This window comes from Schistocerca americana, chromosome 9 (genome assembly GCF_021461395.2).
Source record: "Schistocerca americana isolate TAMUIC-IGC-003095 chromosome 9, iqSchAmer2.1, whole genome shotgun sequence".
Lineage (NCBI taxonomy): Eukaryota > Metazoa > Arthropoda > Insecta > Orthoptera > Acrididae > Schistocerca > Schistocerca americana.
Window position 1 is genome coordinate 63644082 of NC_060127.1, and position 26981 is coordinate 63671062.

General features: G+C 40.7%; 1 protein-coding gene across 1 annotated transcript in view; it reads left to right on the top strand.

The window, feature by feature from the left end:
- LOC124551007 (histone deacetylase 8-like) overlaps positions 1 to 26981 on the top strand; it is a 76187-nt gene that overhangs the window by 33929 nt on the left and 15277 nt on the right. The window contains exons 5-8 of the mRNA XM_047125851.1: positions 7413 to 7605; positions 9764 to 9939; positions 19306 to 19400; positions 26832 to 26937. Coding sequence (XP_046981807.1) covers positions 7413 to 7605; positions 9764 to 9939; positions 19306 to 19400; positions 26832 to 26937 — 570 coding nt within the window. The remainder of the gene's footprint in view (positions 1 to 7412; positions 7606 to 9763; positions 9940 to 19305; positions 19401 to 26831; positions 26938 to 26981) is intronic.

A 26981-nucleotide genomic window follows, 5' to 3' on the forward strand; every position in this document is an offset into this window, starting at 1 on the left:
GAACTCTGCACAAATGTTGCTGCTCTCGTTCGTTAAGTGAAGGCCGTAGTGAGAGGTAATTCCTGAAATTCGGTATTCTCAGCACTCTTGACACAGTGGATCTTGAAGTATTGAATTCCCGAACAGATTTCCAAAATAGACTGAACCATGTGTCTAGTCTGACTACCCTTTTGCATTCAAAGTCTGTTAATTCCCGTCATGGGGTCACAATAGTGTCGGAAACATTTTTCATGTCAATCACCTGGGTGCAGATGACAGCTCCACCAAAGCTCTGCCCTTTTATTCCTTGTGTATGTGATGCTACAGTCATCTGTATTTGTGCATTTCGTTAGTCCCGGACTTCTGTCACCTCAGTGTAACATAAGAGGGTCTGTAAGTACCTCCTAGGTGTAAAGAGATGACTGTGCAGAAGCTACAATGCAAACAGAAATATGACACATATCAGTAGACAAGTTTCAATTTATAATAGGCACTGTAGTGTAGTTGCAGATCACACCACTAGAGGGCAGGCATGTCAGAATGTAGTATCCTATGGAGTGATGCTTACATTTTGTGTCCTAGAATTTTCTACATGTGAGGCAATTCTGACAGTTTCATACAAGTTATCACACAAGAGCTCCTGCTGTAACTACCAGTGTTGTGTGTTCACTGCTTCATAGTTTGTGAGTGAAGTTCGTATGTGATTTGGACATTAGAGGCCACCTGGCCTGCTAATAACAGCAGCAGTTGTGTGCACAACTTGCCAGCGCAAGCTGTGCCTCCAGTTGGAACAAACAGTTGTATAGGGTGGACCGCAAGGCTCTGCAGGCCACTTGTGTATTGCTGATTGTATTGTACCTTGTTCTCCACATGTATGTGTACATTTTCAGCAATAAATTACAGTATTCTTGGCTTAGAACAGCTCCAACAGACAAAACATTCCACGGGTGGCAACATGTTCTGTGAGACTGGCTGCTTATGTGGTGTAAAGAAAAGAGACCAAGTGGGATCAGCAGCAGATAAGGTGGAGTATGTGTGGAAATTGTTCATCAGGAGCCCAAAGAAATAAAACAGACACGTACCAGCAGGGAACTGCAGTCAACCGTCTGGCACATTCAACACAAACTTCTGCATGTAAAACCATTGTTACATGCACTGACTGCTTGGGAAAATGAGCTTCGTTCTGTCTTTTGCAATGACTTGCAGTGGCTACTGAAAGAAGACAATTTTTTTTTTACGGAATTTGTCTTTCAATGACAAAACCAAGTTTGATGTTTCTGGATAGCTGTATTGTGACACTGTTCCTTTTTGAGACAGAACATCCACACAAGATTGTAGAACATTTGTAATTCACCTAAAGCTAATATCTTTTGCAGCACACCCTCTTCAAAATTTTACAGACGCTGTGTCTCTGTGGAGAAAACTGTGACTGGTTTCATGTACTTGAACATGCTGTAGCAATGGCTTGTGCCACAGTTACAGCAAGACGCTGGAGACTCCATTTTGCAACAAGACAGTGCTCCACCGTACTTTCTTTCAGACATTTGTGATTAGCTCAGTGCTGAACTGCCTTACCGTGAAATTGGCTTGCTTCCCAATGTAACAGTCCTGTTCTTCAGTGGCCCCCATGGTCACCTTGTAAACCACCAATCTGGTTTCATCTAATTTTTGTCACCGCCTCTGTATCACATCCATTTGTTGTGTTGAAGCTGAAAATCTTACTCAGTACTTGATGGTTAAAAAGAAATCTACACACCACCACAATTTTCTGCACATTTTATTAGCCTCACAGTGTTTCTACTTGGACTGTGCCCAGTTTTCCAACTTCATGAAAATATTAGCATGTACAATCATGATGGCACACACAAATGAATGAGAGATCAGTGGCAGAACTGCTCATATGAATCACAAAAGTATCAAAACAATTATTAATAATCTTAATGAACACTGTCCTGTAATTAATGGTACTCATTAAATGAAGTACTCAAATGTGGCACAAAACGTCCCAGTTCACATACAGTATTGTCTTGTAGTAATCTTTTAGAATAAGGTACACTACCATAACTCTCTTAGTTCACTCATTAATTAAACTGATGACACTCAACAGTAACTTGCTCACCAGGCAATAATAGCTCAGACCTCCTATCAACTACAGCAAAGTTCAGTCTAAATACTGTTATATTTGAATTACGAAATATCTTGGAGGTTTTTAGGCCGTGATGTTACTATTTTTTGTGAGTGCAGGTACATGTATTGCCATGAACAAACTGTGCATACCTGTGACGTGAACAATTATTGAGAGCATAGATGTTGCACGCTTGTTAGCTTGACCGAGACTGGGTGTAGACTGACTGACTTTTGAGTGACATGTGACTACCTAAAAACTGGCATGTAGACAAATTGTTATTTTGGAAACTGTGCAGTCATTTAAAAAATTTTGTTATGTAGATTGGACTATTAAGTATTGATAAATGTTTGATTTGCTAAAAATATAAAATCTAAAAACTGAGAAAAGATTATGAAATCACTGTATGGATACTCATTAGGAGTAACTCAATTGCAAGTGCATGTCCTGTTTGGAATGTTAGTCTACATAATGCTAAGTTATTCAAAATATTAATTAGTGAGGGGGTGTCACCTGATTCCAGAAAATAGAGCAACAAAAGTGTGTCCAAGTTCAGAATCTAACAAGCCCAGAGGCAAAACTGTCAATAGAAATTACAATGGTATGGAAATTGTAATGTTTATTACCTCATAAGTAAATGAGTTTCATGCAAAATAAAGTATGTGTCTGTAGAGTTGGGATGTCAGTCTTTATGATGAATGGCGTTATACTTCCACAAATGTGTATTAACTGACATGATGTTGGCAAAGTTGTAAGGTAGTGAGAAAGTCAGCTATTAGTATTTTTCTGCTGACCATGCGTGAAGTGTAAACTGGTTTTACTGTTGGACTTGGCACAATGTAAATTACTGAATAATAGGTTTAGGTGGAGCAAAGTCTAATTCAAGTTTTCAAGTATTTGGATACATGTACAGAACACACCACAGTATGATAATTAGTATAATTATTGGGAATAATAACTATTAATCATCAGGGGTGGAAGTCATAAAAGATAAAATATTTCCAACTTTCTATGTCACAACCTAACTGCATGTGACTTTTCTTATGGAGTTATGTTGAACATAGTGTCTTCCTGCCTCCACTGCTACTTAATTCGGAAGAGTTGCTAGGAAGGATCATTAACCCTCGAGTGGATGCACCTATGTTTAAGTGTACCAGACACGAATAAAATTGTTTTGCACCATTCCATTGTTGTTTCACAATTGTGAGCCCGTATGTATTCCTTCATTATTGCTTTGGTTAAGACAGTAATAAATTGTGTTATACCTCCAAGTGAGCAGTAGTACTATAAAATACGCAGTGAACTAGGTGGGAAAAAATTACGATCCCTGCAAGAAAATGATACAGATCGTGAGCTAGCGGTAAAATCCCACAATGGGGCAGCTGTCTAAGAGATAATTGGTAATATATTAAGCAGCTGGCTGTGATCTCCTGTAGCAGTGCTGTTTATAACTTTGAGTGTGTCATTACTGTGGGGTAACACCTGTCCGTGGCAACAGAGTGAATGAATAATAAAGGTTCATTTCATTATTGCTTACTTAAACAGTGATATAGCTCATATTATGTAAGTTTATTTTATCGTTCCTTAATTAAACTAAGATTAAACTATGATTTTGCTCATACATACTTACCTTGGTAACATAAAAGACAGCCACTCCTTACATGTGTAGAAAGTGTGCTGCGTGCCTGCTTATGTTATGAAAAATGGCCACTTGAGGGTTAATGTGATTGCCGATATTGACCATGACACGTCAGGATGTGTTCGGCAAGAATGTGGCTACCATATTGACGCTTGACTCTCACTCACAAACAGTGCCTTTACTGAGCACTCATAATGTGAGTTCAAAAACGTGGAGAAATGTAGTATCCAGTAATATGTTGCGTATTTTCTGAGAGTCTCATAGTTTTTGCGCAGTTCTCTTCGTGTAAGATACTTTTTGATATGCTAAAAAGCACAGTAGTAAGAAGGTCGGAGCTACTTGCAGGTCGACCTGCAATCCATCGAGCATCTCTGCTAGATGTCGCATACTACTGCTAGGCAGTATATTGCCTGTGATCTTTACTTAGGCCAGTAGTTTTTAGAATCGAATCTCATAGACTAAAGTGACTGCGATTGATTACTTATGTGCTCATATAAATTAACTCTGCTTCCATTTGACATTTTAGTGTAGGCTGCTGTAGCTTGGGCATGGGCAAACAGCTGACACCCAACCAGCCTGGCAGTAACGTATGCGACTGTACACCCCCCTGCCTCACTTCCATGAGCAGGGTGGTTAAGCGATTCGTGTTCAGGAATGACAGGCTACCTGACGGGCAGCCCGTATGTCCACACCTGCCTGCGAGCAGGCTGATGTGTGCTGCCAGCAGCAATGGAACAGACTACTCTAGTGCCAATAGTTTAAATATCAAACTTTTTTGGGGGGGGAATGGGGGTGAATACATGCATAGCGAGAGAGCACTTCTCACTGAATAAGAGATTTCGATGGTAAACTGGAGCTAATTATCAAGTCGTTTGCTCCTTTATGTATCAAATTGTACAACTCACGCCAGTTCCATTCTGAAGTGTATTTCATTAACACAAATCCTTAAATTTTCACTCTGTCAGTAACTACTGTCCAGAAGATTCCAATAGAGCAACATTTACAAAATAAATAACATTCGCATCAACATTCTAATATGACACCCATTTGACTGCAGCCTCATAACTTTTATTCTTAGGTCATGCTCTGTGCATTATTTGTATAAGTGACAACTCTGTCATTGCCTTAGACATTGTACTCTAGCCACAAATGCTGTTAACAACCTGTTTGCAAATCTCCCCCCCCCCCCCCCCCCCCCCCACCCACCCATCCATCCATCCACTGTGTGTGCAGTGCGAGCACGCGCGCCCACACACACACACACACACACACACACACACACACACACACACACACACACACACAAATTAGTCCCGTTTGTAAGATATAAATGTGAAGGTAGTCACATTGTGCAGTAGTGGTGTAGCTCAGTTTAAGAACTAAATAATTCAATTGAAACCAATTTATGTAGATCAACATATATGTATTGTAATTGAATGTGTTCCATGAGTTGAGATGAATTTTGATGGGAACAAAAATCAGAATTATCTTAATCTCTGTAAGTTGTAACGATAACCAAAGGCATTCAGTTTTTTTATACCCCACAGTGAGTATCGGATATTAATCATACCTTTCATCTCCTAGTGCCGTGGCAAGTACTTTGAAGTACTCAAAAAATCCTGAGTTCTCATGAATCAGGACCAGGAATTTCTGGAGGTCATATATTGAAAGTATTTGGTAGATATCCAGACCAAATGTACGTATTTCTACCCTCACTTCTCTTAAATCAAATATACAACAATAAATTTTAGCACCATCTGCAGTATGATTTTTTATACGGGAATAAAATTTTCCTGTTGTATTGCCAGTAATCTCAGTTTGAATCTTGAAGATAGCTAGATAGATGGATGGATAGATAGATGCTTGGCTTTCTCAGAAACAGAGCTGACTTAAACCATTCCTCTACTGTTAACTGCTGTAGAGTCACTCATTGTGTTAGACCTAACATTCATCACAGTTTTCCAGTTCATTTAGGTACTGTTCTCCAATAAACCAGTAACCTTCCAGAATGTTTAGACATGCGGCCATCTTGATATTTACTGGTGTACCACATGACAAACTAATGCTCACCACTCCTCTTCAACTTCAGCCACTGTTGGTGTATTGATTAATCAAATTTTCATTTTGGCCTGGCAGATCCACAGCTTATTATACATAGATGAGAGAAAACACACACACACACACACACACACACACACACACACACACACACACACACACACACATTATCTCATCTATGGTGTAGCTACCTGTCTTTGACAGTGAGTCAATAGTGTTTTCTCTGAAATGTTAGTTTATCATCTTTTATTGGTGCTTATTTGCTGCTCAGCAACTCCTCTCCTTTTCTAAGTGTATTTTTTTCTGTACAAATTGTTTTGTTTCCCAAAATATTCCCTTTTAAAACTCATACTCGCGTTTACTTGTGACAAAACAAATTCGAGAGACTTTTTTCTACTCTGATGTGAGTAACTCAAGACAAAGTTTTAAAAGCGTTTGGCAGTTTCTTGAAATTATGAAAATTGCTGTCTGTACTTTTTGCTTTTTATATGAGGGAGTAAAAAGAAGTCATTAGATGATAAATCACATGGTTACAGGCAACAATAAATTAATTCCATATTTTTCTCTTGCCAAACTATAGTTTTTTTATATGCTGAGCAAGAATTGGTTAGCTTTCCCATAGAATAAATGATTTTATATTTTGGTTGTGTTTCCTGATTTTATGAATGACCTGTACCAAACAAATTGTTGTATACCATTCATCATTAAACATTCTTAGATTTTCTAAAGCAACAGCCATGACACGATTGTTGTAACTGAAAAAAATCACTGCTCATTTCTGCAGAAGTGCTTTGCAGATGAACCATTTTTCAGTTCTGGTTTATCTCGAAGCACCAAACAGGTGACTGCTTAGTTCCTGGCTTGCAAAAATGAACCCAAGTTTCGTCTTCTGTTTTTGATGTTGTACATAGGATTTGTAATGTCTTTGGTTCAATTTTTTGGCCATTTCATTGTACAAATTTACAAAAGCCTGTTTTTGAAGTTCCATTGAGAACAAATATTTCTCACTGCTGAATATTCATGTAAAATGGAATGTTCGGCAGTCTTGTATAGTCCTAAGTATACCTCTGTCTCACAGCAAGACTCGTGCTGATCAGACTGTTCGTGTTGCACACGGATCACTGCTTTTGGGAACACCACAAGTCTGCAGGACGAAATACTGCAAACTGATTGTAAATAGGCATTTTTTAAGGTGATTGATTACCAGATTTGAACAAATCAATATGAAGCATTGTTCACATAGACCTTTACGAAATTCTTAAAAAGTGATAATCTTCAGATGACATATCCATGTGTTCGCAACACTTGTGTTTGAATGCTTACTGTAAACAGACTGCTCTGTCATTTTCTGAGCTATTTTTGTTGTAACAATAACAAACGAGAAACTTTAAAGCAATATTAATGTCACATTTCAATAGTGCCATCTAGCAGTTGTTTGTGAAACTTTGAAAGGTGACCACCTATATCCCCAGATTGTTTTATGTTTCACCCTGGATTTCCCACCACTGCATATTGACTCTGGGGGAAAAAGTCTCCATACATTAATACCAAGAATGATTTACAGCAGTGTTGAGAGTAATGGCACTTTTGTATGGATGTTGCTCTGTGCAGGTGACGGCGTGCAGAACGCGTTTGCCTCTACATCCAGGGTGATGACGCTCTCGCTGCACCACCATGGGCCTGGCATATACCCTTGCAGTGGGGACGTTACTGATATTGGCATTTCAAATGGCCGCTACTATGCAGTAAATGTTCCTCTGCGTGAAGGTGTATCCGACAGCACTTACTGTGATGTTTTTCAGAAGTAAGAGCTTTAATACTTGGTCGAAATACTGTGTTGTCTGTTATTTCTGTAGTCAGTACTTCATTTTACTTATTTGCATCGCAGGTCTAGATTTTTCGGTTTTAAAAAGAAAACATTAAAATAAATGAAATTGTGTTGGTAGTCAATGAAATGAAAGTAATTTATATTTCACATACTGTACAGCATTAGATGGACTCTATGCAATAAAACAATAAAAGCAGTATTTGGGAAGGTGACACAAATAGTCATTTGAGGGGGGAGGGGAAAGAATGTCAAATAGGCATATGTTCCATTTTGACTGATTCCCTGTACTTTAGGTATTTTGTTAATGAAAGTTGGAGGAGAAAAGAATTATTTCCTTAACCCACCACCCCGCCCCCCCCCCCCTTTCCAAAAAATACTTCAGTTAAACATGTGCCGTAGACTGCACTGACCACATAGATTACTATGCAGCTCCAGTAGCTGGAAAACCTCAACATTGTATCACATCTCAGTTGTACTTTCCCTAATTGGTAGATTGTTACCAGTAGTGGCACCACAGTCACCAGCCAGTCGTTAGATTTCCCTCTGAAGCTGTGGTTTGGCAAAAGTTCCAAACACACACAAATTTCACTTCGAGTGGTATGTTGATCGCTCAAATGTAAAGATCACCAGCAGTGTTCGTTTTTGGACACTGTGAAAATTTTGTAAGAGCTATCGTTGAGCTGGTGAGACATTTCGATTGTGTCAACACTTCAGCTCTTTGGACAGGTCATTGAGGTATGGACTTATATTTATTTTTGAGGAAGTTCTCGGCAAATTTCAGCTAACAAGGTACATAGAGGATGAGCCCCTTCGAAGAAACCATCACAGCATTTGCCTTAAGGGTTTTATGTAAACCACTCTAGACAGTTGGATGGATGATCTGAAGGTCCCCCCCCCCCCCCCCCCCTCCAAATTGCCACTGTGAATCTAATGTTGCCTCTTTGTGCTGCCTTGCCTCCCCTCACCCAGTGGTAGTTAAGTGAGTAAGCTTTTTACAACATATTGAAATTGTACTTTCTGGTGTTCAGCCAAGTTGTCAGTTCCATTTTTCTGCATGTTGTCTTCTTCAGATGCCATTGTGTATACTCGCTGTCCTAACTCTGACCAAACTGTGAAGCATTGTTGGTGTCACACTTCTGTAGTCCTGTTTGATTATTGGCACCCGAGGCAGCCTTTGATGGTAATTTGTCTTTCAGAACCCACACTGTTTACCAGTGAAACACATACATCTCAGGGTATTAATTTTGGGGAGATCTCAATAACTTGTCGGATCCCTGACCCTGATCAAATTGAACCCACCTTCCTGAGTTCATTAAGTTTCCGAAATCTTTATTTCTATCTACAGCCTAATCATTCTGCCTGAGAAACTTGGCATTTTCACTGCAATAGTCATCTCATCATATTTAAGTTTCAAAATTATACTCGAGACTGTGCACAGAGGCAAACAAACACGATTTGCCATGTTGCTTTAATCGGGTGTGATGCTGATGTTCCTAACGCGTCTGATCAACTTTTCTTAAGTGGTGCCCCTACATTACCACAGAATGTGGTCACACACACACACACAGCTACCTGAGACTTAGATCACTGATAATACTCAATAGTGTCTGGTCAGTTGGACAGGCACTAAACTTAACGGCTAGGCCCACGGCACTTGAAGAAGACGATTGAGTCGGTCGTCGAACATCCCACGGAGGAATGGGATCGACAATTCAGCTGAAGGTACGCCATTAATCGAGAGCACTTGATTCAAAGTTTTGGGTTCATTCCTAAATTGGTTCGAGGATTTTTTTTGTTACTAATTGCTTTGTCAGCTCTGGGTCAAGCTGGAGATCTCCCTATATCTGGCCAGATAAGTGAGTTCAGAGGTCAGAGGAAGGCGACGGCAGACCCAGACCATGTCCTGTAAGTCACTAGGATGTTCAAACTGACCTTTGCTCCATCAATGATTTAAATTATTAGCAAAATATTTGGCAAAAAAGTGTAAAATGTAGCAAGTAGGCACTCTTAAAGTGCTGCTATTGGAACAATGCAGGACCTCTCTCTAATATTTATTAATTTTATTTTTATTCACAATGTTCAAAGATGAGGTTTGGATGAAATGTTAGTGCTGGCTGCGTCCCACCTTCTGCAGGGTGACAGAGAAGGTGTTTGACACCTACCAGCCAGATGCGCTAGTCGTCCAGTGTGGTGCAGACGGCCTGCACGGTGACCCCGTGGGCTGTGCCTTCAACCTCACGTCTGAGGCCTACGCTACCTGCGCCAGCCTGCTGCTCTCCCGAGAGCTGCCGACACTCTTCCTTGGTGGAGGTGGGTGCCCTTCGATCTGAGGCGGTGTTGATGGGAGGCCTCACAGAGAGGACTGCCCGCCCTGTTCAATTTTCTCCATACTTGTAGGATCTGAAGGTCAGTGCCCAGACATCAATTTCCTAAAGCAGTACAGTACATTTCATAAATTAAAGAACTTGAAAAAATTGGCTTTGAAGAGTAGAAGAGTCCCGCATACTGTTAAGCACAAAATTTACATATTGTGCCAACATATTGTCATTAGTTAAGAGAATAACATAGAACTCTTGTAATTGTGAAGCCACTGGATTGAATCTCATGAGTTACACAATTTTTTTTTTTATTTAAACTCCATACTTATTAACTAACAATGGACATTCCAGGACGGAATAACAACAAGGTGAAAAGGGTGGATTGCTACTCACCACATAAAGGTGGTGTTGAATTGCAGACAGACACAGTGAAAAGACTGATAAACTTTTAACTTTCGGACAGAACAGTCCTCCTTTAGAAGCAGAAAAACACACACACACACACACACACACACACACACACACACACACACACACACACACACCTTGGGACTGAGCAGCTGTAGGCTTACTAGTCTTGTCATTTTGTCTATCTATGACTCAACACTTCCTCTGTGCGGTCAGTATCACTCTATCCTTTTCATATCTATATTCATTAACAAGTAGAAATGTTAATTAACAGATATTGAGTCAAATTTTTTAAATAAAAATAGTCTTTATATTTTCAGTATGAAAATGAATTAAAATTAGGTGCAGGTACACAAAACATCTTGTTGTTAAATGAGGAACAATGTATGTCATATCTGAGAGTTGTTGAATACTCAATGCCCCATAGATCTTCCCCCCCTCCCCCCCCCCCCCCCCCCCCCCCCCACACACACACACACACACACACACACACAGCGCACTTATTCTTAAGAGTTAAAATTTGCTGGTTATGCCAGTCAACATTTCTTTTACTTTTACAATTTTTCTACATAGTTCCCATGGGTTTACCGATTGGACTCTGCTTTGCTTCTCTCTTCTGCAGTTTCTATCTTGGGTGGGTTTGGAGCTTATGGGCACTCAACCATGAGGTTATCAGTGCCCAATTTCCATCTTCCCTCTTTGTTCTGTTCCCCACATTCTCTCCTGAACCTGTACCCCCAACCCACCCTCACCCCCTCGGCTAGTTCTTGGCCCCAGATCGGATGGATCTCCTCTGGGGCTTGAAAGCCTCAATCACTCCTGTGGTGTTCTGCTGTTACTTCCACCCACTCTTATGGGAGTTTTGAGATTCTGTTGATTTTACAGCAATGGCTCTAAATCTGCTGATCACAAGGGATGTGTCTTCACATCTCCTGTTGGCATGCCACGTGCGGGTTGTTTACAACAGAACTGGTGTTTATTTACTGCATAGAGGAAGCGTTGAGTCATAGATTCAATGACAAGACTAGTGGGGTGCTCAGTCCTGACCAGTACGCGCGTGTGCTTTGTGTGTGCTTTGTGTGTGTGTTTTCTGCTTCTGAAGGAGGACTCCTCTGTCCGAAAGTTAAAAGCTTATCAGTCTTTTCACTGTGTCTGCCTGCAATTCACCTCTATGTAGTGAGTACCAATCCATCCTTTTCACCCTGTTCACCCTGTTCTTGTTTACTGCCATTACAGTCCTCACTCATTTAAGTTTTATTATGAGTAGCCTTAAGGCTATTGCCACCCTCTGCCTCTGCCATCCACGACCTTCATGCCAATCTTGACTGTGCTGCTTGTTTGGTTTATTTCCATTGGGTTCCTGGCCACATGGGTGTCCTGGATAACACGCTTACCAATTGTCTGGCTGGGGGAAGCCACCTACTCCCAGTTCTGTGACCATTCTGGCAGTGGATTTAAAGTTTAAAGTCAAAGACCTTCCACTCAGTCGGGGGCCGATTCTTGGGTGGCCACTCTCTGTCTAATAAACTTTTAATGGTATTTTCTGTCATTTTGTTTCCCCTTTTATTGTCCTTCTTCCCCTGGTGTTGTCCTCATTGTGTCACGATCATGATATTATGTTGGGATTGGGATGGGTCAGGCACAGTGCCTGTGCCCTGTCACATGTAGCGCATCAGTAACACCCCTGCACGCACCTCGGCCCCACTCTTCCTATCCCCCTCCCTCTCCCCCCTCTACCCTCCCTGTTCTATACTGATCCTGCTGCCCCGACACTTCTACCTCTGTGTTCGCCAGTGGGACTGATAACCTCACTGTGTGGTCCCCTCTGCCCTCCACCCCCACCTCCAAAACCAACCAACCAACCACAGTAATAACTACAATCCAACTGCTAAAAACTGATCCCAATTATATAATCCTACCTGCCGACAAAGCTCCACCTTTGTAGTTATGAACCGTAGGGATTACCTGGTGAAGGGGCTCCGCCAGCTGTGAGATACATCCACCCACAAACCTTGCCACAGTGACTTCATCCAGAAATCCAGCAGTATCTCCAGCCCTCCTTAAATACTGCTGTCACGGACCAACACCTTCAGCTTATTATCTGTAATCTATTTCCCAATGTAAAAGTCACCAACCATTTCCTCCATCAGCTCTCCACAGTTCCTGTTCCTTTACCAACCAATGCCCTGCACAGTACTACCAGTGCCACATCCTTGTGCACTAACATTCCTAGTGCATGTGGTCTTGACACTATTAAATGCTATTTTTCCCAGTACCTAATTGACTCCGCACTTACAACCTCCTTGCTGGTCACCATGACTGTTTCCTCACACATAATTGTGTATTCTTTAAAGGCATCACCTACAAACAAATTTGTGCTAAAGCAATGAGTGCTTGCATCGCACCAACCTGTTGCCAGCCTGTTCATGGGCCACCTAGAGGAATCATTTGTAACCAACCAGAATCCCAAACCCCTCAATGGGTTCAGATTCATTGATGACATCTTCGTGAACTGGACTGAGGGTGAGGAATCCTATTCAAATTCCTCCAGAATCTCAACATATCTCCCCTGTTCACTTCCTCCCCAACCCAACAAGGAAGGCACTTTTCTCAATGATGATGTCTACATCAAGGATGTCTTCATCAGTATGTCTGTCCATTTCAGACCTACCACCCACTAACAGTACCTTCATTTTGACATCTGCCACCCATTCCATACTGCCTAGCCACCCAGGATCATCGCATCTGTAGCGACTAGCAGTCCCTTCCGAAATATACCAAGGTTCTCACTGAGACCTTCACAGACAAATCACCCTCCCAGCCTTGTCCAGAAACAGACTTTCCATGCCTTGCCTCTCCAGTCACTTACCACCTCCCACACACCCACTGTCCGGCCATGGAGGAGCTCTTGTGACTCGATGCCATCTAGAACTGGAGCAGCTGAATCACATTCTCCACCAGGATTGCAATTACCTGTTCTTGTCCCTGAAAGAGGAATGTCCTACCTAATATGCTGCCCACAATGGTATTCCACAGCACACTGAATTTGCACAATATCCTCGTCCACCTCTACTCCAGCCCTGGTCCCAACCCCTTGTCTCATGGCTCATATCCCTGCAGTAGACCTAAATGTAAGACCTGTCCCATGTATCCTCCCATTACCGCCTACCATGATCCTACATGACAGGCATCTCCTACCCCAACAAAGGCAGAGCTACCTGTGAAAGCAGAAATGTGATTTACAAACTAGCTGCAATTAATTTGCCACTTTCTACGAGACATGACAGTTAACAAGTAATCTCTTTGCATAAATGACCACTGCCAAACTGCGACAGAGAGATGAACCACCCAGGCTGGACATGCTGCCCAGTGTGATGTTCTTCACTTTAGTGATTACTGTACAGCCCGTGCCATCTAGATGCTTTTCTGAACTGCATAGGCAAGAACTTGCGTTACAACATACCCTTCATTCTTGTAACACCTTTCCTGTCCCAACCACATCCCTGCACACTTCTACAAGCAGCCTGCTATTCCCTGCCCTCCCACCCCATGCTGCCTCCTCACCCCTGCTACCCTCACCAGATTGTTGCACACATCTCGCACAGTCGCAGTTTGTCCCTAGTGCCTGGGTACAATGACCGTGTGCGTGTGTGGATGAGAGAGAGAGAGAGAGAGAGAGAGAGAGAGAGAGAGAGTTGTGCTTGTGTGAATGTTCATGTATTTTATGAAAGGATAGATTGCTACTCACTGTAAAGATGACAAGTTGAGTTGCAGACAGGCACAGTGAAAAAGACTGTTACTTATGAGCCTTCAGCAAAAGCTTTCTTCAGAGAAATGCACGCACATTCATGTGAGTAAGCATCTTGCACACACATGACCACTACCTCTGGCCACTCTGGATGTAGTGGCCGGAGGTGGTGGTCGTCTGTGTGTGTGTGTGTGTGTGTGTGTGTGTGTGTGTGTGAGAGAGAGAGAGAGAGAGAGAGAGAGAGGTGTGCTCGCTTGCATGAATGTGTGTCCATTCCTCTTTTCTGAGGAAGGCTTTGGCCGAAAGCTTGTATGTAACAGTATTTTCACTGTGCCTGTCTGCAACTCAGCTTGTCATCTTTACAGTGAGTAGCAGTCCATCCTTTTCACAATATTGTTGACATTCCGACTTTCCATTATTTTTGTGTGTGTGTGTGTGTGTGTGTGTGTGTGTGTGTGTGTGTGTGTGTGTGTGTGTGATTTATGTCTTCGTCTGAAAGCTGAATATTAACAGTCTTTTTTTGTTTCGCCTGTCTGGAACTCAACTCCTGCCCCATTTGGTGAATAGTAATCTGTCATTTCTATATTGTATGGATGTGTTTCAGAAACAATAAAATAAGAGATCACGTGTATGTCACCTCGAACAAAATCGACGACCAGTGGTAAGTAATAGGGTCAAACACTTTTGAGACAGTTGGTCACCTACATCCAGAAAGTTAACCGTTGGCAGTAACGGATACCAGGGGGGAACCACAGTTCGTCTTGGGACAATGTTTTTGGAAAAATACACACTGAACAATGCACACAGATTAGATGTGACTTGCGGAAACATTGTGCACAGTAGACTAGGACAATTCATTAAACAGGATCAAAACACTAAAGGGTGCCCAATCCACCCCACCCGCAACACTGGTTCACTTATGTAAGCACTTGGTTAGTGCTATTTACTGCTGCATGTATTGAAATTTCTAGCGTGAGTCGCAAACAGGTAGACAACAGCAGCCTGAGTAGCTGAGTCACTGTAATATGCTAATTGTCAGCGGTCTTTGTGTTACCTGTGCAAATGTTATTGCAACTCAGTTAAACAATAGGATGGAAGCGAAATTTACAATCACTGAACTGTGTGATATTGATTTAGTTTGTGGCGAGGCAAAAGGTGTTGTGAGGGCAGCTGTACAAATTTATTGAGAATGCTTCCAACAGCGAAGACTTCCTGCACGATTGACATTTGTTGCTATTCACAAAAGGTTTGTATCATCGTAATTTTCTACTTTTACTTGACCACAAAAGTACAGTTGCTATTTTTACCTTTTTACTTATAATTCTGTATGTGAAACGTATTGTCTGTTCTGATAAGATTTCATTTTATTGTTACTAGTACCCATTTAATTTGCACGGATTGAGAGATACTAGCTCTTTACTACCCCACACAGAAGACAGGGGCTCACAACACGAAGGATGTACATTGGAAGATAAGGAACAAATTCTGGACCGCATCCACAAAAATCCCCGCCTAGTGGGTGTATTGCACAGTCATACATTGCACTTTGGTGTAAGACCACAGAGGCTCCTCTTTCATTCATTACATACAAGAGTTGGAAGAACAAGATTTCCTTCCACAACAAGAATTCTCTGAGTGTTTTTTCTTACAAAATACGCAGCATGATTTTGTAAACAAAATACTCGTCACAGATGAAGCATGTTTCACTCACAATAGAATAACTAATTTCCATAACATGCACACATGGAGGGTTCACAACTCGCGGCAAGTAGTAGCAACACTTTTTCAGCAGCACTTTCCCGTAAATTTATGGGCAGGTATAATCGATGGTCACATTATTGGGCCTTATGCTTTACCTGCACAACCTGGTAGCAATTTCTGAACCTTTTTAGAGGAGACATTGCTACCAACTTTATTAGAAAATGTTCCATTAGCTGCATGTCATAACACATGGTTCCTCCACACAATGGCACTCCACCTCACATTGGTCACGAAGTATGAAGGTTTTTGAATAGAAGATTTCCAGGATGACGGAGGGGCGTTTTGGTCATCATTGATGGCCAGCAAGCAGTCCTGATTTAAATCCACTGGATTTGTACTGTTGGGGCTATATGAAGGAACTTATTTATGCCCAGCAAGTAAATAATGTAGACAAATTTACACACAGGATTTTTAGTGTTGTCGGTACAGTAATGGCAAATGTGCATTTGTGTGAATGAGTACTACAAAACTGCATTTTCCATAATGAAGCATATGTTAAATCAAATGATGGTGGGCATTTTGAACACTTATTGTAGTATTGGTGTAACAGGAAACAAAGTAATGTGGGTTTCATTTTCATTACAGTACTGTTGTAGAAAAGGAAAATAACCTGGATTTAATTATTGTTATGATATTGTTGTAAACAGAGGAAACAGTTGATTGTAGTTAATGCATAACAAATTATGTGGTAATTGGTTGATTTTGTAATAATGGAAACACGTTTTATTTGATGGTAGCTTTTCTTTACTACTGTGACCTTCATTGTGATGTTGTTGTTGTTGTTGTTGTTGTGGTCTTCAGTCCTGAGACTGTTTTGATGCAGCTCTCCATGCTACTCTATCCTGTGCAAGCTTCTTCATCTCCCAGTACCTACTGCAACCTACATCCTTCTGAATCTGCTTAGTGTGTTCATCTCTTGGTCTCCCTCTACGATTTTTACCCTCCACGCTGCCCTCCAATACTAAATTGGTGATCCCTTGATGCCTCAGAACATGTCCTACCAACCAATCCCTTCTTCTGGTCGAGTTGTGCCACAAACTTCTCTTCTCCCCAATCCTATTCAATACTTCCTCATTAGTTATGTGATCTACTCATCTAATCTTCAGCATTCTTCTGTAGCACCACATTTCGAAAGCTTCTATTCTCTTCTTGTCCAAACTATTTATTGTCCATGTTTCACTTCCATACATGGCTACACTCCATACAAATACTTTCAGAAATGACTTCCTGACACTTAAATCTATACTCGATGTTAACAAATTTCTCTTCTTCAGAAACGCTTTCCTTGCCATTGCCAGTCTACATTTTATATCCTCTCTACTTCGACCATCATCAGTTATTTTGCTCCCCAAATAGCAAAACTCCTTTACTACTTTAAGTGTCTCATTTCCTAATCTAATTCCCTCAGCATCACCCGACTGAATTCGACTACATTCCATTATCCTCATTTTGCTTTTGTTGATGTTCATCTTATATCCTCCTTTCAAGACGCTATCCATTCCCTTCGACTGCTCTTCCAAGTCCTTTGCTGTCTCTGACAGAATTACAATGTCATCGGTGAACCTCAAAGTTTTTATTTCTTCTCCATGGATTTTAATTCCTACTCTGAATTTTTCTTTTGTTTCCTTTACTGCTTGCTCAATATACAGATTGAATAACATCGGGGAGAGGCTACAACCCTGTCTCACTCCCTTCCCAACCACTGCTTCCCTTTCATACCCCTCGACTCATAACTGCCATCTGGTTTCTGTACAAATTGTAAATAGCCTTTCGCTCCCTGTATTTTACCCCTGCCACCTTCAGAATTTGAAAGAGAGTATTCCAGTCAACATTGTCAAAAGCTTTCTTTAAGTCTAAAAATGCTAGAAATGTAGGTTTGCCTTTCCTTAATCTTTCTTCTAAGATAAGTCGTAAGGTCAGTATTGCCTCACGTGCTCCAGTGTTTCTACGGAATCCAAACTGATCTTCCCCCAGGTCGGCTTATACTAGTTTTTCCATTCGTCTGTAAAGAATTCGTGTTAGTATTTTGCAGCTGTGGCTTATTAAACTGATAGTTCGGTAAATTTCACATCTGTCAACACCTGCTTTCTTTGGGATTGGAATTATTATATTCTTGTTGAAGTCTGAGGGTATTTCGCCTGTCTCATACATCTTGCTCACCAGATGGTAGAGTTTTGTCAGGACTGGCTCTCCCAAGGCCGTCAGTAGTTCCAATGGAATGTTGTCTACTCCGGGGGCCTTGTTTCGACTCAGGTCTTTCAGTGCTCTGTCAAACTCTTCACGCAGTATCGTATTTCCCATTTCATCTTCATCTACATCCTCTTCCATTTCCATAATATTGTCCTCAATTACATCACCCTTGTATAGACCCTCTATATACTCCTTCCACCTTTCTGCTTTCCCTTCTTTGCTTAGAACTGGGTTTCCATCTGAGCTCTTGATGTTCATACAAGTGGTTCTCTTATCTCCATCTTATCTCCATCTTGTTCATCCATGTGCTGTCAGTTGACAGTGTAAATAGAAATGCTTCTGCTATCAAACCTACAAATATCTGTCTTTTAGCAAAGCAATATTTATAAGAGAAACAATTTGTGTAATGTTTCTGTGCCCTGCTATTGTTAAAACTGATTGTGGAAAGAAAAATGAAACTGCAAATCTCGCAGCACAACATAGCTCATTTTCATTCTTGCGGTTGATTTTAACAGAAGACTTGTACATTGTTAAAAAAAATATGCAGTATATGGTTGTCTGAATATTTTTTTGAGTATGTTGTGAAAATTGTGATATGTATTAAAGAACATTTAGCCTATGTCTGTCCAAAGGTTTATTAGAGAATTGTGTAAAAATCTGAAGTAAATTGGGTAAGAACTTATCAATACATTCGCTTACAGACTTTTCTATACCATATATATGTTACAGAAGTGTGTACCCTATGTCTGTCCAGTCATTCATTAAAGTATCATGTAAAAATTTGAAGTAAATCTGTCTGGAACTTCTCAAAATTTTTAAAAGACATTTCCACCTTGTTGGCAGATGTATATTTATGCACTATATGTGTTAATGATGTATGTAGTTTATTCCTGTCTACACATTTATTAGAATATCATGTAAAAATTTGAAGTAAATTGGTCAATAGCTTTTCGAGATTTTGCTGTCAAATCGACCATTACATTTCCTTTATTAAGGTTTTCATACAAAAATACCATGCAAATTTCTGACTTTTCCGGTGGATTTTCCAAAAATTTTGTTTCACACAAACCTTGTCTTGACAAAAAGGGGGGCGGGGGCTGGTCAGCAGGCCAAATCCGTCGAGCCATTCTCAAGTGATCATCTTTCATACATGCAACAAATGATTTTTATTTATGTAGATTTGTAGTTGCAATTGCATCACATTGCTGAGCCTCGTTTAACAGTGGATGCCACTCACTTGTGATGTTCCAGGTGGCTACAACCTGCCGAACACAGCTCGCTGTTGGGCGGCGCTGACAGCTGCCATTGCTGGCTGCAAACTACCAGCTGAAGTTCCGGAACACGACGTAAGTGGGTGCACAAATGGCTCACAAAATATGGATGAAGCTCTTTTATTTTTCTTTAACAGCTTTGACAGACATTGTACAGCTTCCTCGTGTAGAAGCAATGCAATATTACCTCTCTCTCTCTCTCTCTCTCTCTCTCTCTCTCTCTCGTAGGTCTTAAATGTTTTTCTTTCTATGTAATGTGAAAAGTGAAATTGTCTCCACAGTTCTGGCTGACACTGTATTCCTAACCTGTAGTTACAAAAGAAACAAATGGCAGACCCAAGGCATCCTCTATATCAAGGGTGCTCAACATTTTTAAACTTCAGATCTGCTACATGCGATTTAGTCCATTTAGAGATCAACTAACTTAAAGAAATTTATAAAGGATTTAAGCACAAAACAACACTGTAGCTAACATCAAAAATTTTAATCACACAAAGTACATAATAACAAATATGATGTGACTTAACAAACGAAAGCACTGGCACATCGATAGACACACAAACATACACACAAAATTCTAGCTTTCGCAACAAACGGTTGCTTCATCAGGAAAGAGGGAAGGAGAGGGAAAGACGAAAGGATGTGGGTTTTAAGGGAGAGGGTAAGGAGTCATTCCAATCCCGGGAGCGGAAAGACTTACCTTAGGGGGAAAAAAGGACGGGTATACACTCGCGCGCACACACACACACACATCCATCCACACACCCTCTCCCTTAAAACCCACATCCTTTCATCTTTCCCTCTCCTTCCCTCTTTCCTGGCGAAGCAACCGTTGGTTGCGAAAGCTAGAATTTTGTGTGTATGTTTGTGTTTGTTTGTGTGTCTATCGACGTGCCAGTACTTTCATTTGGTAAGTCACATCATCTTTGTTTTTAGATATATTTTTCCCACGTGGAATGTTTCCCTCTAAAGTACATAATAATTTTCTCTCTATCAAATGTTGTAGGCCTACTACTCAACTTTCAAGATATATCACCTGTGAAAAAAATTAAAATATACACCATCATAAATGTTGAAAAAGTTTAGTGAGGTACTTGGCTTTGTGCAGTATTGGCAAGTTTATTACAATCTGATGAATAATTTGTCAGAGCCAACCTCGTGCAGCCTGAAAGGTGAGGATCAGTCAGTGTATTTCTACACTTAGATTTCACTATGTTTATCATAGAAAATTCTGTCTCCTAGGAACCACTTGATTCAGGAGAATGGTAAAACATATGGTGCCACTTTTAATTGTATTCCGACTTTAAGGAAATGGCATTTTGAAATCAAATTATTTCCTCTTCAGGTTTGACCTCACTGGAAGAGCTAGAAGTAGTCATTTTACTTGGAATATCTTCCACATCCATTTTCTGGGAAGGTTGAGCTATGAAAGCTAGAACAGGTTCTGCTGCTCGAAATCTGAAAATTGTTTTCAAACAGTGTCTTCAGTACTGTCAGGTTGACTGTATATGTCTTTACAGCTTGTTGGTCCAATAGTTCTGACTGAATTTGAGGAATGTGTTTTACGTTTAATTACAATTCACGGGTAGTAATCCCACCATGTGTGAGAAAAGATTGCTGATTGGTGTGAGCATTAAAGGTGGTGAAAGGCAGATGGAAAGAGGCAGAGACAGTATTGCCAGATTAAGTGCCACTAAATACCATGCAAAAACACTTATTGTCAACAAACTGGTATCCCTGCTCTATACGGTCGTTGTTAAGATAGACCCAGACATTGTCCATGCTACAGGTTGCATTTATTTCTTTTGTTCTTTTTTTCTGCTTCAAAAGTAGTACACCAGCTGGGAAAGCAAACAGTTAGAGACTACAGTCAAAGGGCTTCATTTTTAATTTCTCCACCAAAGCAAGAATGGCCTCTCAGTGACCACCTGTCTTTTCTTGGACCAGACTCTCAAAGTGCAAGGGGACTCCAGAATGACAGGAAATTCTATCTGAAGTTCAAAACGAAGGCAGGGTACGCTGTTCTGTGGAGGACAACATAGCACTTGACACCTGCCATTGAGTGTGGAAGGGGGACAGGTATGGACAAAGGTGGATTTCCTGCGAGCATATGGTGAAGCCTTTAATGCTGCAGAGTGTTGTCTTCACATTGTGTATAATACGGAAACCGAAAAACATCCTATGGATATAGAAAATAAGTAGAGGAGGAAAGACAAATATAATTTTTTATTAGGCCCAATTATTGATATTGAAAGATCCTGCAGTTTTTAATTAATAGTAGACATTTTGATCTGTGCACAAGGTGTCTTAATAATCCATTATGTGCAGCCCTTTGGTAAGTACATGCACTGAAATTTCTGAAAATTATGACAGTGTAAAAGATTCAAATTACTGAATCACAGCACCATAGCATGGCCTGTGACCTCTCTTCTAAGCCTTATGTTGTGTAACCCTGTGGGCTGCAGCTACAGCCTCAGAATACCTATCCAGAGACAAGTCATTCTGCCCATCCTGAACTCACTCACACATCCACCGACATCGACGAGGGATTCCAGTACTGTCTTTTATGTCTCCATTTCATTTGAGGGATTGCCATGTTTCCACTGTTCACTGGAAGAAAGCGCTTTTGGTGATCCAGAGTTGCTTCACAAGTGCTAAACACTGTTGGCTTTCACTGGTGCACTGTTGTTATGTGAAATGCACACTTAAGTGTTTGGCAGATGACTCATAGAACCACATCCAAACACTGTCTTGACCATTCCTCTCTGGAATAGCTAATGGGGGAAAAATTAACTCCTAAATTCTTTCATGTGGGCTATGATTTCTCTTATTTCACAACAGTCATTTTCCCTGTGTAAGTGGGAGTTAACAAATTATTTTCAGATTCAGATGAGAAAGTATGTGATTGAAATTGAGAGTTCATGAAAAGATCTCACAACAATGAAAAAACTGTTTTAATGATTGCATTCATGACTTGCTTATCCTATTTGACACACTCTCTCCTTTTATTTCCTGATAATACAAAATAAGCTGCCCTCCTCCATTTACATGTACATTTACGTACATACACCGCAAGCCACCGTATGGTGCATGGCAGAGAGTATGTTCTACCACTACTAGTAATTTCCCTTCCTGTTCCAGGCACAAATAGAGCGTGGGAAAAACAACTATCAGCTTCAAATACTTGTTCTCTGAATTTTCTCAATAGCATTCTTCGAAAAGAACATCACCTTCCTCACAGAGATTCCAATTTGAGTCCCTCAAGCATCTCCGTAATATCCGCATGTTGATTGAACCTACCAGTAATAGGTCTAGCAGACTGCCTGTGAATTGCTTTGATGTCTATCTTTAATCTGACTACTTTTGGTGTCTCATTTCCTAATCTAATTCTCTCCGCATTATCTGACTTAATTTGTCTACATTTCATTACTCTTATTTTATGTATGTTATGTCATTATTCCATTCTGCTCAACTGGTCTTTCTTTCTGTTTCTTTTCCCCTGATCTTTAATTGGTTTCCAAATGTTTCTTTGCTTTCTTTTGCTACTTGTTTAGTGCACAGATTAAATAACATGGGAGCTGGCCCACAATTTTGTATTACTTCCTTCTATAATATTGTCTCCCTTTCATGCCCTTCAACACTTGTACTTTAGTTTCTGTACAAGTTGTTGATAAGCTTTTGTTCCCTGTCTTTCATCCTTGCTACCTTCATAATTTCAAAGAGTTTATTCAAGTCAACATATCAAAAGCTTTATCTAAATCTACATGTGCTCTAAATATAGGTTTGCCCTTCTTTAACCTAACTTCTAAGCTAAGTTTTTAGGCTCAGTACTAGAGATGGGTCATTCACGAACTAACGGGTACAAAGGAACGGTTCACCAAGGTGAACGGAATGAGCGAGGAACGAATTCTAAGGGACGGCCTTTCATAGTTCACTTCAGTCGCGGCTTCCTACTTATAGTTCCCAGGAACAGGGTAGGTCGGTCTCGTTCCCGCAACGGCACATCGGCCGGTCTCGCTCCAGCCTTGGTCCTGTTCCCGTCTGTCTCAGTCTCGGTCTTACTCGGCCGGACTCATCCTTCATTGCGTGGCCACTTGTCGCAGACCCACTGCCGACTGCTCATAGTTAGTTCAGCATCAAGTTGTTGTTTGTTTCGTTCGCTTCACATGCCCGTTCTAGATCTGTTTCAAATCTTTTTGAACTCTGAACTTCTGGTTCTTTTTGTAGTCTATTCAGTGTCCACGGCCGGTAATTAAAATGTATTTTATAATTATGTAAGTTACATAAAAATTACGTGGTATGTAATAAATAAATCTTTTCAGGCAACAAAAAAGTGTATCAGCTTAGCTTACTTCACTGTTATGGTAAACAGCAGAAGAAATATTTGTAAAAAGGCAAGATTCTTTGTTATTAGACATGCAAAGGACGTCGGCACGGCACACACGAATGGCCATTTTCTGTCTAATTTTGATCCAAGGTAAAAGAGCATGTTCATTGTTATGGAAGGCAGACCGACTTACAACCGAATGAGGCCCGCGCTTCGTAATCGAGTGTATGGTGTCACATTTTGTAAAGAGAATATGATAACTTCTACAATATTATTTCAGTGGTAAGGGTAGCGCACGAAAAATTGCCCCTGAGTACTAGACTGCTCATTGTCACTTACCAATCGTCATCTATTTTTTCGAAGTCGTTTGCATTACCTTATTTGTTGTTTCTTCACTGCCTAATTATCACATGTTTATCTATTCTGCTCGTAGCGGTCAACAGATCGTGAGTAATTGGTGAGAAGTGTGTACTTGGGGCCGGTTTGTGGTGCTCCACCTTATATTACTTCTTTGTGATCGGCCACATAACGCTACTGTTGGCTAAACGAGATGTTTTGCAGAATCACGAAAATTACAAGTGTGAGAGAATTCTGTTATGAGTAAAAACTCTGTACTCCAGGGGGGAGGCAAGTGCCCCTCTTGACGCCTTCCATCGTCAGTCACCTGTGCTATTAATTTTCAGTTTTTCATAAGAATCATGTACCAAGCACAATGAACGCTAACGAGTAAAAATGAACGGTTCCCAAAAAAGAGCGATCACCAGTGAACTAGTTCCCAAGGATGAATGATTTTGCCCATCTTTATTCAGTACTGCCTCACTTGTTCCAACATCTACCTGGAACCCAAACTGATCTTTCCCGAGATAGGCTTCTACCTGTCATTCCATCAGTCTGTAAATAATTGTGTGATTACGTGTTTTCAGAGCGGTCATTGCAAGCAGTTACATCCATAAAATATCTACACATATGCATTTGGAGCAGTTTAAAGTGGAATGACCACATGAAGCTAATTGCAGGTAAGGCAGACACTAGAACAAGATCAGTTGGAAGACTCCTCAGGAAATGTATTCCATCCAAAAGAGAGGTAGCGTACAAAACCCTTATTTGTTGAATACTCAAATGTTGCTCGTCAGTTTGGAATCTGTACCAGATAAGATCGATAGAGAGACTAGAGAAGATCTTAAGAACAGCTCATTTCATTACAGGTTCATTTAGTAAGGTGAAAGTGTCACGAACATGCTCGGCCAACTCCAGTGGCAGATACTGCGAGAAAGGCATTCTGAATCACGGTGTGGTTTACTGTTAAACCTCGGAGAGCATACAATCCAAGAATAGATAGCCAGTATATTGCTTCCTCCTACATATGGCTTGCCGATAACTGTTCTTCCCGTGAACTGTTTGCATCTGAAACAGGAAAGGGGGAATTGACGTAGGTAAGAAGGTACCTTCTGCCACACACCATAGGGTGCTTTTGGAGTGTGGCTGTACATAATTTGTGTCAGCCAACCATGACTTATAAAACTGATGGTCAGTTATATTGACATCTGTCAGTACCTGCCTCCATTGGAATTTGAGTTATTACAATCTTCTTGAAGTCTGTGGGTATTTCTTCTGTCTCACATTTCTAGTGTATCAGGTGGAATAGTTTTGACACGGCTTGCTCTCACAAGGATTTTGATAATTCCGAGGCAACGTTGTGTAACTCAGGTGTCTTGTTTCAACTTAGATCTTTCAGTATTTGTAAAATTCTTGTTGTAATGTCATGTCTCACCTTCATCTACTTCATCTTCATTATGTATAATATTGTCTTGAAGTCGATTCTTTATATTTCTTCCAACTTTCAGCCTTCTCTTTTTGCAGAGTGCTGGCTTGCCATCTGGGCTGTTGATATTCATACATCTACTTCTCTTTTCTGCAAAGACTTTTTCATTTGATTTATATATTTTTTTTAAATCTTTGGAGTACAGTTATATATGGGAAAGTAGATGGACTCCTGAGGCAGTTTTCACCTGACACTGTCATATAAACATGATTTACTTTTCTTCTCAATCTGTAGATAGACTGGTTGAAAGCAGTTCTCATCCTCCGGTTTTCCCCATCCCCCATAAGTCTCCTCAGTACAGGTGTGCGTCGATAGTTTCAGATCTCGTTGTACCTGCCTTATGTACTGCAGTCTTGGTCTTCCTGGTGCATTCTTCCCAGCCAATTGTCATCTATATTAATAACTCTGTTACTCGATATTCCCTTACAATGATATTCTCTTCCCTGTGTTGTTGAACACTTCTTCATTGGTCATTCTCTCAGTCCATGAAATCTTGAGGATTCTCCATCAACACCGTGCCTCAGAAACCTTTTGTCTTTTTCGTTTTGGCTGCTCTACTGTCCGTGTGTCAGAGCCATATGGGTCAATCCTCCAAATAAAAGTTTTTACATACTGTTTCCTGTCGTTTAACTAAGTTTTTTCAATGTTAATTCTTGTTCTTTTCCTTAGTGTTGAATGCTGTTTTAACTCATGGACTTCTGGATTTAATCTACAAATGTACAAAAGCTCACTAGAAGTGACGTGAACTGTCTCCAATGTGTGCCCTGTGGTTGCAGTAGCACCTGCTTCTCTGTCACTGTCTTACCACACTGGGACTCAAACCCAGAATCTTGCATTTCATGACCTATCCTACATGCCTGGTCTCCGAACTCTACAGAACCTCTCATGTATACTTTGGCAGACAACTGTTCCTGGAAGTTTTGAGGAGTCTCTGTCTGACGAAATACAGAGGAGGGCTTCTGCCAAGTGCAGAAATTAGGGCAGAAGTACTGGCGAAATTAGAGCTGTGCGGGCGAGTCGTGAGCCATGCCTTGATAGTCCGGTCAGTAAGTGCATTTCCTGCAAGTAACTGAGTTTGCAGGTTCGTGTACCAGTCCGGCGGACAATTGTAATTGGTTGGTAAGTTTCAGAAATGGTGCTCACTCTGCGGTAGAATGAAAGAGTCAGTATGCTTCTGTCTCTTTGTCTGAACATTTTTGTTACACTCTGCGAAATCCAGTCAGTATTAGTCCTGAACCAGAACATTTGCATAATTATTGAAAGGTAACAGTTATTTCTCTCATTCATGTATTTTTTTCTGTTACATACTCTACTTCCAAGTTCATTGGAGTTGATTTTCTAAATATTTATGTTGCAGTTCCTAGGGGAGTATGGACCGTATTTTGAATTCGGTATACAGCCTTCTTTACGGAAGGACTATAATACAAAGGAGTACATTGACAGCATCGTACAGCAGATAACAGGTGAGTTTGTGTACCGATCATACTTCGTCCTGTTGCCAAATCTG